This window comes from Taudactylus pleione, unplaced genomic scaffold (genome assembly GCF_031769625.1).
Source record: "Taudactylus pleione unplaced genomic scaffold, aTauple2 ptg000095l, whole genome shotgun sequence".
Classification (NCBI taxonomy): Eukaryota; Metazoa; Chordata; class Amphibia; order Anura; family Myobatrachidae; genus Taudactylus; species Taudactylus pleione.
The window spans coordinates 31,824,021-31,840,530 of NW_028284497.1; the positions used below are offsets into that span (position 1 = coordinate 31,824,021).

General features: G+C 42.8%; 1 protein-coding gene across 1 annotated transcript in view; it reads left to right on the plus strand.

Moving 5' to 3' along the window:
- The window catches only part of GOLM1 (golgi membrane protein 1), a 79,573-nt gene that overhangs the window by 37,656 nt on the left and 25,407 nt on the right, over positions 1–16,510 (plus strand). Inside the window, exons 2-5 of the mRNA XM_088470087.1 lie at positions 7,469–7,618; positions 9,127–9,306; positions 15,477–15,531; positions 16,178–16,271. Of these exons, the coding sequence (XP_088326213.1) occupies positions 7,499–7,618; positions 9,127–9,306; positions 15,477–15,531; positions 16,178–16,271 (449 nt within the window). The 5' untranslated portion in view covers positions 7,469–7,498. The remainder of the gene's footprint in view (positions 1–7,468; positions 7,619–9,126; positions 9,307–15,476; positions 15,532–16,177; positions 16,272–16,510) is intronic.

Sequence of the window (16,510 nt, forward strand, 5' to 3'; positions counted from 1 at the left end):
GTCCCTTGGTTCAGGATGGAGACCCTGCGTTCCATCATATTGGCTATGTAGCCTGGGGATTTTATGGTGTCCTTGGACATTCAGGATGCCTACCTGCATGTCCCAGTTGCTTTAGCTCACCAGCGGTTCCTCCAGGTTTGCAGTGGTCAATCAACATTTCCAATTTTAGGTACTGCCCTTTGGCCTTTCCACAGCACCTAGGGTGTTTACTAAGGTTATGGCAGCCCACCTGCAGATGCAGGGGGTCCGCCTGTTACCCTATCTGGACGACCTTCTGCTATTAGTAGGGTCTATGGGGGTACTTCAGGGCCAACTGCAACGGACAATATCTGTGTTGCAGACTCACGGCTGGCTGATAAACTGGAAGTGGTTCCTCACAGAGAACGAAGGATCTTTGTGACAGAGGAAAAGATCTCTGCGTTACAGGCAAAGATTCATATTTGTCTTCAGAGTCGCCGAGTGTCCCTACACTCGGCAATGAGGTTTCTGGGGTCCATGGTGTCGAAGTTCACCATGGTAGAGTATGCCCAGTTTTCACTCCAGACCTCTGCAGAAGTTGATCTTCTCTAGATGGAATGGGTTGCCCCATCGGATAAAGACACTGACAATGGTGCTTTCTCCAGAGGTACGGCTGTCTCTGGCCTGGTGGCTATAGACGTCCCACCTCAACAAGGGGCGCCCCCTTTGGATCTTGGACTGGGTCCTCCTGACGACGGACGCCAGTCTCCGAGTTTGGGTGGCTGTGACAGGTCCACACTTCTTTAGGGAAGGTGGCCGACAGCAGAATCTGCTCTTCCAATAAACATATTGGTACTTCGAGCGGTATTCAGAGCTCTTCAGCAAGCTAGACTAGTTCTTCACGGAAAACCTGTGCAAGTCCAGTCAGACTACGCCAACATAGTGGCTTACATAAACTGCCAAGGAGGAACCAGAAGTCAGGTGGCCCTGACACAGGTGTCCCGCATTCTGGCTTGGGCGGAAGGCAATCTCCCAGCTGTCTCGGCAGTGTTCATACCAGGAGTCCTGAACTGGGAAGCAGACTCACTCAGCCATCAGGACCTGCATCCAGGGGAATGGTTTCTTCACCAGGAGGTGTTTTAATTCCTAATGAACAAGTGGGGCCTTCCAGAAATAAACCTCATGGCCTCCTGATAAGACAACAAGCTGTCTATGTACGGGTCAAGAACAAGCGACGAGGAGGCTCTTCTGGTAGATGCGTTGTCGGTGCGGTGGACCTTCCAGTTTGCGTACCTCTTCCCTCCGTTCTCCCTTCTTCCTCGAGTATTTCGGAAGTTCAAGCAAGAAGGAGGCACGCTCCTGTTGATAGCTCCAGCGTGGCCCAGCCGTCACTGGTACTCAGATCTTTGGAGTCTCTCCATAGACACTCCGATGCTGTTGCATCAACGTCCTTACCTATTGTCTCAAGGTCCTTACCATTACCCGGACCTTGGTCATCTGTCTTTGACAGCGTGGCTGTTGAGACAGCCCTTTCAAGGTCCAGGGGTTTTTCCAGCTCTGTAGTTAACACCATGCTCAGAGCTTGGAAGCCTGCTTCTGCAAGAATTTACCACAGAGTGTGGCATACCTTCTTTGAATGGTGTCGACCTAGAGGCTATGATCCTCAGGTGATTAGGATATCCAGGGTTTTGGCTTTCCTACAGGAGGGCTTAAATCACGGTCTTCGCCTTGCTTCCCTGAAGGTGCAGGTTTCTGCCCTGTCAGTGTTGTTTCAGTGTAGGATTGCTACCCTTCCTGATGTCCGCACCTTTATGCAAGGTGTACTTCGTATTTAGCCTCCCTTTTGTTCCACCAGTGGCTCCTTGGGATTTGGCTGTGGTCCTGAGGGCTCTCCAAGGACCGACATTTGAATCACTGGGCTCAATGGATTTAAAATGTCTTACAGCTAAGACTGTTTCTTCTGGCCATTGCTTCGGCCAGAAGGGTGTCCGGTTTGGGGGCTCTCTCATGTCGCCCTCCCTTTCTGATTATTCAGAAGGATAGGGCAGTGCTTTGCACTCGCCCTGGTGGTATATAGTGTCCACATTAATGAGGAAATTATGGTGCCGGCCTTTAATTCCCCAGACCTCTCAGCTGGTGAGGCCTCCTTGGATGTGGTACGTGCTCTAAGGATTTATGTTGACCGTACCAATTCTTTTCAGACGTTGGACTCTGTTTGTCCTCTATGGTTTCCTTAAGAAGGGCTGGCCTGCCACTAAGCAGACTTTGGCAGGGTGAATTCGCATGGCGATTTCTGAGGCTTACATTCATTAGGGCCTAAACCCACCATCCTCTGTTAAAGCTCATTATACTCCGTCTGTGGGTCCTTTGTGGGCAGCTGGTCATGGTGCCTCTGCTGTTCAGCTCTGCAAGGCAGCCACGTGGTCTTCTGTCCATACCTTTCGTGAGGTATTATGCATTTGATACCTTCGCCTCTCAGGATGCTTCCTTCGGGCGGCGGATTCTCCTTTCAGCACAGGAGCGTCCCCACCCTTAAAGGATACTGCTTTGGGACATTCCCAAGGTATCCTGTGGATACCCTATGGACCCTGAAGTAGAAAATATGAGGTATGGTAAGAACTTACCCTTGTTATCTCTATTTCTACGAAGTCCATAGGGTTCCACAGGACTCGCGCCCTGTCGCACCTGTACTGCAGGTGAGAATGTGATTCTTGTGTGTTTTTAGACTTTTTTCTCTCTTTCTTCTCCTCCTCTGGCCTATGGCTTGTTACTTAACTGATTTGCCTTGGCTCGGGGCGGGGTATAGGAGAGGGACCCCAGTGCATCCTGGGAGGCTGAAAAATTAGCTCTGAGGTGCCCGATGTCTGCCGCCATCGCCTATACCCCAAGGCAGGGCTCGACAAAACCTGGGGGCCAGGTCGCCATGGCAATCAGATTTGGCTGCTTGGCAACCAGATTTTCAGCAACCCCCGGGCCCTGTAGTGCAGACCACGAGCGTGGTCCACACTGCAGAGTATCAAACACACAGCTGCCAGCGGTGGCTGTATGTGTGTTATAGCAGCCAATGAGAGTCAGACAGACTCTCATTGGCTGCTGCGTCGTCCACGGAGTGAGCCGGCTGGAGCTCACTCATGAGCTCCGCCATCCGGTTCACCCCGCAGCAGCTGATGGGAGAGACGTCATGACGTCTCTCCCATAGTGCAGAGCAGGCCTGGAGGAGCGGTCGTCGGCAGGAGCGTGGATCAGGTAAGTTGCATTTTGTTTTTTTACCGCTACTGGGGACACTGTGGGGGCACTGCATAGTTTGGGTGGCCGCTACTGTGGGGGCACTGCATTAGGTGGGGGTGGCCACTACTGGTGACACTGTATAGGGGGGCCACTACTGGGGCACTGTACAGGGTGGGGCCTCTACTAGAGTCAATGCATAGTGGGGACTACTACTGGGGTCTACTAGTGGATAACTGCATAGGGGAGACTACTACTGGATGCACTGTATAGGGGGGACTACTACTGGAGGGACAGCTACTGGGGGCAATGCATAGGGGTGACCACTTCTGGAGGCACTGATTAAAGGGACACTAAACAGGGGAACCACTGCTGGGGGCACTGTATATGGGGACCACTACTGGGGCACTGTATAAGAGGGGTGTGTTACTAGGGTACTGCATGGGGGGGCGCTACTAAGGGCAATGCATAGGGGGACTACTACTGGGGGCACTGCAGAGGGGGGGGGACTACTACTGGGGGCACTGCATAGGGGTGCCCAAAGCATTTTCTTGCAACTGGACCCACCACTCTCTAGTTCGACCACTGCTGGCGGTGGCTTTGCTTGCCCGGGGTTTTTTGGCTGCGAAGGGGTGGTCTTTCTTGGAGTTGGTTGCCTGGAGAGGGGGGTTAGCTGCTCAGTAATGTGGCTGTGGCAGGGTGGTTTACCTGGGGTACCCCGTTAGTGGTGTGGCCATGGGGGTTGGTTGCCCAGGGCATAGGTGCTCAGTAATGCTGCCCTGGGGGAAGGGGGGTCTGGCTCCTACACTTTCATCCTGGCTCCTAGGCTTTAGAAAAATGTCAAGCTCTGCCCCAAGGTATCCTGTGGAACCCTATGGACTTCGTAGAAATAGAGATAACAAGGGTAAGTTCTTACCATATCTCATATTTTTAACAGTAAGAGGGGAATTCCATTGTTTTTAACACGGTTTTAATTAATGGGTGCCTGAAGGAGCAATTTAATTGTTGCTCCTTTCAGGCACGAGAACCACGTACGCACTTATTTCTGCTCGCAATCTCCTGAGCTGGCGAGCAGAAGTGTGCGAAAAGTCTGTTTCGGGCACCAAACAATAGTGGCATTTGAGTGGGAAAACTAGTGAGCAGAGGGTCTTCAACAGCAAGTGACAGGTTGGCAGGCAGGGATGGCATGTTGGTTACATATTGTTGGACAGGATGACGTGAGTGGCAATTTGGTGGGGTGGCATGTGAGTGACAGATTACTGGACAGTGGTGTATTGTGAGTGACAGGTTGGTGGGCATGGGGTGATGTGAAATAAAAGCAGATGTGGAGTATCTGGGCTCTTTTACTGCATTATCCAGCTACATAACAACCTTTTAATTATGTTACAATTTGTTTGTTTCATTGGCTCAGAGCCCTAAAAAGCATACCTCCCAACTGCCCTGATTTTGCCAGGACACTCCCCACACCCTTTGCCACGAGGCCACACCTTTTTTGGATGCGTCACTACCCCTTGTTCTGGCACAAATGTCCCTACTTGGTAGATCCTTAGAGTAGATCAGGGAGTCCAAAACTCTGGCTGCCGCTGATGTAAAGGGTTATGTAGATTGCACGAGCCACAGCTACAAATGGCAGACCAGAGAAATTAATAGGGACCTGCCCATTTACAAACAAATATTTTGTACGGTGACACAATTTCAACTAGGGAAGGGGGGGGTTAGGCACCCCCAGGAGGAGGTTAGGGTTAGGCACCCCCCCCGGGGGACTTAGGTTAAGTGGCAGGGAAGGGGGAGGTTAGGGTTAGTCACCCCTAAGGGAGGGTTAGGGGTTTCATCCTTGTCGGGCTGTCGCTGTCAGGATTTGAACCGCCGGCCATGTGGCCGGCGGTAAAGCCTACTGACTCCCTGTAGTCAGTGGTGCTAAGAGATTGGGCTCGTAATGGCCACCAACACTGTCCATGTTGTCATTTGAAAATGTTCCAAAATGGGGATACTGCTTTCCCATGTCTCCCAGAAGCTACTAAGTACAATTTTCACTGAAGAAGGAAAAATGTGTCTGTTAAAAAATACAATACGGCTCGTTCATATGACTTATTACGTTCCCAATGTGCATCATGATCTGGCTCCATCTAGTTATCCTTTCCCATGTTGGGGATTTCAGATTCATCTCTTACATTCCCTTACATAATACACGCACGCACGCATGCTCTGAGTAATAAACCCAAAATACTGTTTTAAAATAATTGTACTTTTAAAAAAATAAATAAATCTGAGTACAATATAGAATTTTGTATCTATCCTTGTCTAAAATGTCTCTGTGGCTTAAAATAAATCCCAGAAATTCCTAATCTTTGATATAAAAGTAGGAGCTTTGTACCACATGTAGTACAGTGATTTAAAATGTGAATTATTTCTGAATAAGGTTTTTCCTCTATAGTCTTTCATGTAGATTATAAAGACATGGTAATATGACAATGTGTACCATTAGGGCAAAAGTTCCAGTTTTGCCACCATTTTCATAACATTCTTTTCACCTGTTAGATTAGTATATTTTATGGTCTTATTTGGCTCCTGGTTTCTACATTATTTGTCTACCTGGTATTCTGTAATGAGTATCCTGGTGTTCGCTCCGATATAGAACAAAAGGTTTGGGTTATCATTTAAATAAAACATTCCCCATAGACTGCAATAAACAAGCTCCAATTCTCTTTAGGCAACGTGGCAAACACAACCCTCATCAGGAATACAATAGACTTCTATTTACTCTTTCAGTGCTATGAAATGTTTGTCAAACAAATATCAACTTTAAAACAATGGCTGAGCCTTCTGTTATTTTGTCTTGTTAACCTTAAGCCAGGTCAGATGTGTGTGGGAGGAATGGGTGCTTTTGGGGTAAAAAACGAGTGTCTTTTAGAAGTGTGCATTTTTTCCAAAGTGGTGGGATTCCGAAGACTTTAGTACTTTAGTCTTTGGAAAGTCATAATGGTATCTTACTTGACTAATTTCTGTACAAATTCTTTGACGTTTAGCTAAATTCACAACTCATGTGATTTAGCTCTGCTGAAAGTCTCAGGTGTGCTCATTCCTTTGCATTGCTTAGAAGGAATCATCCTTCTAAGCTGCATACACACACGATTTTGTTACCAACGTTTTTCTGAACGATTTTATGAGCGATTTTCTGTCAGATGATCTGTCAGATTTTTTAAAGTGTAATGAACGATTTTTTTGAACTACAAACGATTTTTGCATATTCCCTTAATGAAAATCATTCAGTTGGTCAGTCTGACTAAACTACAAACATGAACGAGCATGAACGATAATTGTTCGTTTTAACTCAAAGTGAACGATTTTATCAACGATTGAACGATATCGTTATCGATAATCGTTCAAAAAATCGTGTGTGTATGCACCTTTAGAGATAAGTAATCTTGAGCAGTCATGCAGTTCTTGGAGAATTATGGGTACATTTTAAATGCCTTATGGTAAATAGAATATCTTGTCTTGCCTTTCTGGACTATGGGCCTGATTCAGACCCACTCGCGAGCGGCTGTCCGCTCGCAAGTGGGTCGATGTTCTGGACTGAGCATGCGCACGACGGAGGGAGCTCCGTCGTGCGCATGCGACGAGCGAAGGAAAGTCCTTCGCTCGTTGTGTCTGATCAAAGGGGGCGTGCTGTCGATGTTGATTGACAGCATGCCCCCTTTGGTAGGCGTGCCACCCTGACGGGGGCGTTCCCACGGGAACGCCTCCCGTCAGAAGCCGGCCCACTGACATCACTAGTGATGTCAGTGGGAGTGATTTTGGCTCTGATAGAGCCAAAATCACTCCGGAGCTTGCGATTGAAAACCTCAACCGCAGGCTCCGGCTCGCAGTTTCGATGGTCGCGATGGTCGTGATCATCGCGGCCATCAAAATGCACGCTCGTATAGCCTGTGGGTGGTGACCCACAGCTATACGAGCGTCCAGGAGGACGCTCCATTTTCATTGAGGCCGGCCCTCATACAGAGCGTGCGCTCTGCTCAGAGCGTACGGCTCTGAATGAGGGCCTATGTCCACTGCTTACACGTCCCAACATGTTTACAAAAATAAACCTGTTGCTTTGTACCTATCGGGTTGAATGTGATCCTGGAACAAAATATGAAAATTTTGTTGGATGGTATCAACACAATTTTGAAGCTTCTCTCTATGCCTCATTAGTTAGTCTGACAACCACACTAGTTAGACTTGTCTTGTAGGTAAAGGACTTATCACAAATCTCTTCAATCATTGTTGTCAATTTATCCTTTAGGTCTGGGGAGCTGCTTTTCGTATAATAGTAATGAAGGCTGGCCGCAGAGGAATGAAGTCCCCACCTCTTCTCATCGCTGTGCTTCTAGCATGTGTGTGTGTATTGGGAGTACATTACTGGATTACAAACACTCGATGTATGGAACTACAGGTAGGACACTTGCCAACAGGGTTTCCGGACTATATTTACAGTTAAAAGGTCGACAATGTCTAGATAGACACCAGATTTTAGACAGACAAATGGTCGACATGGACAAAAGGTTGAGACTTTTATTTATATTTTTTTTTTAGGGTTCGGAGGGTTAGGGTTAGGCACTTGCCCCAACAGTTAGAGTTAGGCTCAAGGAGGGAGGGTTAGGCCGTTACTGTAGGGTTAGGCACTAGAAAAGATGGTTGGGATTAGGCACCTACCCCGACGGTTAGGGTTAGCCACCAGGAGGTGGCACCAAGGGGAGGGTTAGGGTGAAGATTGGTGTTAGAAAAAAAAAATATGGACCATTTAACATTGTTGACCTTTTGCTAACGTTGACCTATTGTCTATCTAATGAAGCATACACACGATCAGATGAACGATTTGAATGATTTTACCAACGATTGAACGATTTCAGACAGTATTAACAGGAATGAATCGTCCAAATCTGACTGCAAACACATCAGATATCATTAATGACATGCGGGAATGCGCATCGTTCATCGTTGAAGGCTCACATGTCAGATTTTCTCTCAGATATGAATGATTGAGCGAAATTTAAAATCGTTATTGTTCAGATCTGACACACAACCTGACCGTGTGTATGCACCATAACATCTGGTGTCTATCTAGACATTGCCAAGCTTGTTAACTTTGTGTATTTTATACCACACCCTGCCAACAGGCTATACAAACATAATACATCTTAGCTTTCAATCAGAAGCTCATTGAGGATGCTTTCTGCATGACTGCATAGGACTTAATATAGCGTGCAGTGTAAATTTGCCCAGACTCCTATTTTGCACCCAAAAGGTAGTGATAACACCATTATTCAGTACTATTGAATTACTAATTTTAGCTGTAGTAATAATCATAGCCATTGGACTATAGAACTACTTTACTGCATGTAGGAATGTGAATCTCTCCTAATTTGGCACATCTGCTTTTGAGCAAACAATGCTGATTGAGTGTATGATGCACTAGTTAAAGGATTGTGACTTACAAATGGCAGTATGCAACTTGCTTATATGATGGTGATCTTTGAGCACTAACTATGTGCAGTACAGCAGAGATCACAGATGAGACTGTAGAATTTATCTGGTTTCCCCAACGTGAATAATCCAACTACGCGGTGTGTAGCTTCCGGACTGACTGGCATGAGGGGTGAGACTGTCACCTATTTTTGTTATGTCATGCAGTAGTATTGAAGTGTAGCAGTTTCGCACACCACATTGGCAACAGCTGTACTCTGTATTAGAACATCTGTCTGGATTATTGTTGGCCATTGCTGTAAAGTATAGTTTGGGTTACAAAAAGTTTGAGGACGGGATGTAGTTATGATCCTGGCGGTCAGGATACCCCCAATCCGGTGACAGTAAATGAAAGCTTGTGTAAAATATTATCAATATTCCCCTTGGAATATGTAATAGCTGGATGAGCTGTTTGTGTCTCTCTCTGTTTGTTTTTAGAACCGAGTAGTGGAGCTGGAGGGCAGAATGCGCCGGGCTGCTGCAGAACGAGGGGCAGTTGAGATGAAAAAGAATGAATTTGAAGACATGTTGGCTAAACAGAAGAAACAGATTGACAACATCCAGTCTTTGCACAGCTCCCAGATGCAGAACATTCACACGCTCTGTTCTAGTGAGAAGGTGAGACCCCTTTACCTGCTCTGGATAGCATACACCTGGCTGCTATGATGCCAATTCCCTTACTCCTGATGTGTGAATGTATTCGGTAGCTCTTGTGTTTTTTGTTTGTTTGTCCATAAATACTAGATATAGTCACAGGTATATTTCCTCTGTATCTAAATGCTGCAACTACAGTATGTTCTTGCAAACAAATAACCCTATTGCCATAGGGATCAAGTATGCTGCTATTTCATGTACACGACAGTACACTGCACATAGCACACGTGTGTTATCAGGCTCGCCCTTACTTTACAAAAAAAATAAACGAAAATCAAATTTTATGGCGCCTAATCACAGTATCTAATTATTAATATACAAGGAACCAAAAACGTACAGCTGCAACTAAAAGAGGGATCTGCACCCTTCAATGTAAATTTAAAAAAAACAATATAATTGCGCTAGTCCAATTGGTAATGTTCCAATCTAAAAGTCTGGTTTGCACATAAATGTTTTTATTAAAATAATATACAAGGACACAAAAAATTCAATATTACAAATAAAAAATATATAAATAAATATAAACCATCAAAACAAAAACAATAAAACACACTGATTAAATCCTTCTAAGAATGAATTATTAGCTTCAATTAAACTAATTTAAATGAAACGTGTAACATGAATCAATTAGAAACATAAAATCCACTCCTGCTTGTCTGAATGTGACAATTCTGAAAAATATAACAACAATTGCAATTAGCGCCGGTTCCTCGAGAGCCTTTTTGTTCTCCATAATATGAGGAATATATCCATAGAATATAACATAGAAAATGTCCCAATAATCTCCAGGCTGTATTATTGGCAGCAATACATGCTCCGTATAACTTATCAGCAGGCAGAGTTTCCCTCAGCTTAATATAACACAGTGAGATGCAGTCTTGTATATGAACACTGTGTAATGACGCTGCATGGATTTGCATCAATAGGGCACGATCCTTGGGACAATAGCCATAAGTGGAAATAATAAAAAAAAAGCTGCAATTGCCTCTGTTAAAGCTCTATACTGGTATCCTAATACGTAGGCTATATTGGTGTAGAGAGACAACACGCAATTGGAGTGTGGTATATGGACTGAGGGCCTGATTCAGAGCCGGACGCTCTGACCAGAGCGCTCGCTCTGAATCAGGGCCCTCCTACCTAAAATTGGAGCGGCCTCCTGGCCGCTCACATAGCTGTGGGTTGCCACCCACAGCTTATGCGAGCGGCCAAAATGATGGTCGCGATTGTCAAGACCATCGCGACCATCGGGCTTGCGACGAGCCCCTGCGGTAGGGTCTCGCTGCCGCAAGCCCAAGAGTGCTTTTGGCTCTATCAGAGCCAAAAGCACTCCCACTGACATCACTAGTGATGTCAGTGGGGCCGGACCCAGACGGTAGGCGTTCCCATGGGAACGCCTCCGTCTGGGCAGCAACGCCCCCGGCACGCCCGCCAAAGGGGGCGTGCTGTTGCTCACCATCGACAGCACGCCCCCTTTGGTGCGAGACACATAGCGACGGCTGGCCGTCGCTATGCGGGTCTCGCGCATGCGCACGATGGTGCAGTAGGGCACCATCGACCCGCTTGCGAGCGCTCAGCGCTCGCGACCGGGTCTGAATCAGGCCCTGAGTTCCGTGTGCAGCTCCTGTGTGTGCTGTGGGCATACACGTCTCTTGTATGTAATCAGCAAAGTATAGTTCAGATCCAATAGTTCCATTGCATACACGCACACTCCTAATGTAGACAAAATGATACCAGTCATATGTAGTCAGAGAGTGGACGTAGCATGTAATCAATCCAAATAGTAGATCCGTATATAGCACAGCAAGCGGAAGCTCTAGGAGGAAGGCTTGGAGTGGATAATGACTAGATAAACCCACAGTCCTAATGCATTTCCCTTCAGTGTGAAGGTTCATCAGAGGATTGTGGGTAAGTGTTCAGGATCATGTTTAAATAGTATTCTCTATTAGTAAATTGAACACATATGAGTAAAATCAATTATAGACTGCAGGAATGGTAACCCTTATGCTGGGCATACACTATGCAATTATCTGTCAGATATCTGGCCAATCTGGTTGGTTGGAATGACAATCTGGTAATGTATGGGAGCTAATAACAACATTAGAAATTTGCTCCCAAACACTAGAAAACTGACCAGATTTTCCTTCCCACCAGACAGATTTGACAGATATCTGACAGATAATTGTAGAGTGTATGGCCAGCCTTAGACCTATGCTTATTAATCGGTAACATATACATATTAACAAACATATCATTACTTTATAAAATATATGCAAACCAGACTTTGTGAAAATAAAATCAAATATATAGCCAATCAATAATAATAATTAAAATATATATACATTTTAAAAAGACCATCGTGTTAGCTGAATATACAAATATATACACATAAACATATATGTATATATAAACATTATTATATATCAAGATCATATAGGGTTTGTGATAATCCATTCGTGCTACCAATCACTTGTTCATTAAACACAGCAATAAGATTCAAAGGAGCGTATATACAAACTCAATTAATTGAAAAAGAAACAGATCATGCTAATGATAAAAAGAAAAAAATAATACATTAATAATACCACCAACTTATCAAACATAGTATTGAAATATAGGGGAGAGTACGTACATAATCAATTAAAATTCTCTAACTGCTTAAAGAAATAAATACTACATAAATAAAAAGAAGTAAAATGAGACGAAGAGAATCGGAAAAACCTAACTCTGCAATGGAAAACTAGATCTTCAGCCTAGAAAAACCAGGAGGATGATTATTATATTAGTCTCGCTCAATCTCGATACATTCATTGAGTCCCTCTGGACAGAGGGTCCTCAGTTTGTGTATCCAGTAGTGCTCTCTTAGGCAAAGTTTCTGAAATCTATTACCTCCTCTACTGGTAGGTTTAATATGTTCTATAGTGATTAATTTCAGACAGGAAGAATTCTTATTATGCTTATCAATGTAATGACGAGAGAGACTATGTGGAGAAAAACCCTTAATAATGTTCTAAGAATCTATTTTTTTTTATCATCCTAGTGGTTCTTCCTACATACTGCTTATGACAACCACACTCTCTAGAACATATGACATATGTGGTGTTACAGTTAATAAATGATTTAATCAAAAACTGTTCTCCTGTCAAATTTGACGTGTCACTTTTCACATCTATAATGTCAGGCGGTCATTCATACCGATCCCGCTCTGGCAGCGTTCATGCTGTGGTCAGTGACACATTTAATTAGTGAATATATGTGATTTCTCTTTGAATCTTGCATTGTATGCCACACTTGTGTAAAATCAGAACAGTTAAAATTTTTAAGTTAGAAATTATATATTTTAGGGTGGCTTTATCCTTTAGTTATGTATTTTGTTGTTATAGTTCAGTATATTTTAAAATCTTAAATTAATTGGACATTTTTGCACCACCTTCTGACAGATAAATGTAGAACAGTTAGAAGGCTTTTTGTATTGGTTTTTTACATTTTTTAATTTACTTTATTTGAATCTGAAATACATTTTGCTCCTTTTGTTAAACTTAACATAACTTTGTAGCATGTATAATACCTCATCTTAATTAATCATTGCAAGACTGAACTGCATTGTAAAACAAAAAAATCTTTTGTGTTTTGGGGATTTCTCTTGATCCTCCTGCTGGCCTAATATAGTCAGAGGAGCTTTTATGTTTCCTGGTATTTCTAAGACAACTGACACTTTGTTGTCTCCTCAAAATCTACATTTGCGTAGAGGAATGAACTACTTTCTTCAGGAAAACTAATTCTTGTGGTGGTTTTTTTTTTTTTCCTTTTTAAATGTATGAGCCAGTTTCTAAGCTTTTGGAGGTAGTGTAAATTGCATTAAATGTGTTGGTAAATATAACCATTAGCCGTTATAGCATTCTGTACAGAAGCATGAGGAAAGATTTCAGAAATGTAACTTGCATGTACACCATAATAACAGAACTGGAATTTGTACCGCAACACACTATAAATGTGTTTTAAGCCTTCGTCACTGGAATTATTTTATAGCCTCTTCGTTTTATTGCTAGTGATTCTGGAAGCGTGGTCAATAAAGATAGATCTATAATCTACCAATCCAGTACACATACTGATATTGGCTATCTCACCTGTTTCAGCTAGGGAGACCTGCTCTGGGCAAGTTTATTTCCAGCATGGTTTCCTGTTAGGTGTTTTTTCTCATCTTCTCCCTCATACAGATAGACGTTGCTTCCTTACAACTATCTTTGGCAAGTTTAAGGGCTTTGCGAGACCTTTGCAGATAACGTTTGCACTGTATTTCATTATTTGGTATTTAATGTTTATTTTTTTAGGATTTACAACTGTGTGTAAGTGTTTTTGTCTGTGTATATTTTTTAGAAAAACTAGTGTGTAATGTCTTTGGCATTTATCAGGACAGCTGCATTATTCCATCAATAACTGCCATGGGTTGCTAATGTTATATTAAATATTCTTTCATGTATGGAAATTAGATATTGGCTTTACTTTCTAATTTTATAGTAACAAGTGATAGATCGGGACCAATCTACTGTAATTAATCACCAGCCCAAGCTCATTAGTGTATGTCAGACCCTTGCATTACAGAGTATACTCCGGAGATGGAATCAACACGCTACCGGTTTTGTGTTCATGTTTCATATAACTGTATTACAGTAAAGCATACACTTTATAGGCGTATCTACAAAGAGGTTGATCTCAAACTGTGACATGCATAATTACAGAAAATACAGATTCATTGTTCTACAAGGTTAGTAGTGGCAGTACATAAGTTTCTCCTTTTGTTTCTCATTATCCCTTATCTTAGAATACATACATGGGAGCTACATTGTCTACTCATATCTATTTAGCTATACTGCTGATTAACTGTACATTGCAAGACTTGGCCTTGAGGGTTAGTAAGAAAATCCTGCTCAACAGTTTTTATTAAAGCTTATGAATACTACTTCTTAAAGACACACCATCCTGTTACAAAATAGAGTCTTAATGTGGATAGCTTAATAACAGATTTATCACAAGAAACCTCCCAGCTAATAGTGTATATACCAGTGTTGGGTAATTCTAATTGTTTTTTTCCGTTCTAATTTGAGCAGCTACATTTTAAGAGCCTCTCCTATAGATAATTTCTTTTAAAACAACAGATGAATGAATAGGGATGGGAAAAGTAGAACATGCTAAAATGATTTTTTACTTGTTTAGTGTTCTCCACAAGCCGTGCAGTAGTAAGAATTAGCAGTGTTCTACTGTACAATGAGAGATGTTGAAATCCTTATATTGATTTCAACTAAATATGAACAAGTTTAAAATGAAATAATTCAGTCATTTTTAAATACCCTTACAGATATTGCCCAGTTGCTGGCTGGTCAGATATAATTGTATCCAGCAATGCACGCCGAGACAGTGTTGCACGCTAAGACACCGTGCACATCTAAGCACTCTCTGCAATGTTCCCACCGTCCAAACCGCGAACTGACGGGAGGGATCTCTGTTACTGTGCCTGTCACAGTAATGCAAGCGCAGCACAACTTTGATTTTGGCAGTCAGACCCCTGGAGCATTATAGTGCTGGGCTTCATGTAAAAAAAGCAGAGTGGAGTGCCCATGAAATTGATCCTGGGGAGAACACTGTTGCTTTATGGCTGCTTGCAACTTTTACTCATCATACAATACCATGTGGATGCAGGAACCATTCCTCTTTTGAAAGTATAGTGTAGTCCATCAATGACTGGATGCCAAAGAGCAGGAATATAGTGCAGAGAGGGTTCATGGAAATCAGTCTAGCATTTGCGTAACTTTGATTTTCTGTACTGATGGCTACTTGCTTGTGGAAGAGACTGCTGTTAAGTAGACTCCCCTTGTTTATAGGTCTTTCCCATTAACCACAGACCACCTAAAATCTTTATGGTCAGCTTTAATAAATTGGTTGCTCATAATAAAATGTCTTGCTGGCTGGGCCAGGCAGTGTCAGAGCGGTGTGACTTGTCCAAACTCCCTGTATTTGTTTTTATAGTATAGAGAGAGCTGTCGGCAAACTGTCTAGTTATTGCCAATAAGCACTTTCTTTGAGGTCAGTGTGTGTTTTACATACCACTGTCTGATTTAACTTCATGTCTGTATTCACAGGAGAATTTACTGAACAATTTGACTGTAAAAGACAATCTCTTAAGTGATCTTCAAGGTAAATACTCATGTTACAGACTGTGTTTACATGGTGAATGTTTTGTACCTTGCTCAATGGTTTGTGTTTTTTATATATATATATATATATATATATATATATATATATATATATATATATATATATATTATGAATTCTTGTTGTATTGTAGCCAGGGCCGTCAAGAGATTAGCTGGGATATGGTACTAGGGGAGGGGCATGGACACTCTTCCTGGGGATAATCTGTAGGAGCTGTTCCACCTTTTGAAAAATGTTTCAAATTTATAATCCCATGTTCAAGTTGCTCGATGATTTTTTTTTTTTTATACTTATTTTTCCAATCTAAATTTCCAGAAATTCGACAAATCAGATTCTGTTATTTCAAAGACTGTGCTGGATGAATTACAGTTTAATCTGATTGGTTGCTTGGGAAATTTCTCCATTTTATCTCTCTCCAAGGCTTGATACGTCTCACCCTAGGTCACCACAGGGGCTTTCTCACTCACTCATCTGGTTTCCCTTTTTTTATGATACCTGAAGTTCGCAGGTGGATTTGTTTTGTAATATAGCTGGAGATTTGTTTTGCAGCAATTATACACCTATAACTTGATGGGTAAATATGGTTTATTAAAAAAATGTATATATTTCTGTTTGTTTCATTTTCCAGTCGAAATCGGTAAACTTCAGAAACGTTTGGGGGACTCTAAGCTGGAATTTAAGGAGCTACAAGAAACGCAGGCTATGAAATCTGCTTATGAGTTGTAAGTGCAGTCTGTGCTCTACGTGTGACAGAAACCGCTACAGTAATAGGGGTCTATTTACTAAGCAGTGTTAGGAGATGGCAGTTGGGAGCTGATTGGCTGGCACCTTATCACTCTGTCTCCTAATACTGCTTAGTAAATAGACCCTTATAGTGTTGGATAATTAACTGGAAAATAACTAGTTGTGACGAAAAAGCCAGTTTCTTGAATAACTGGATTAAAAAAAGTAGACTGACCAC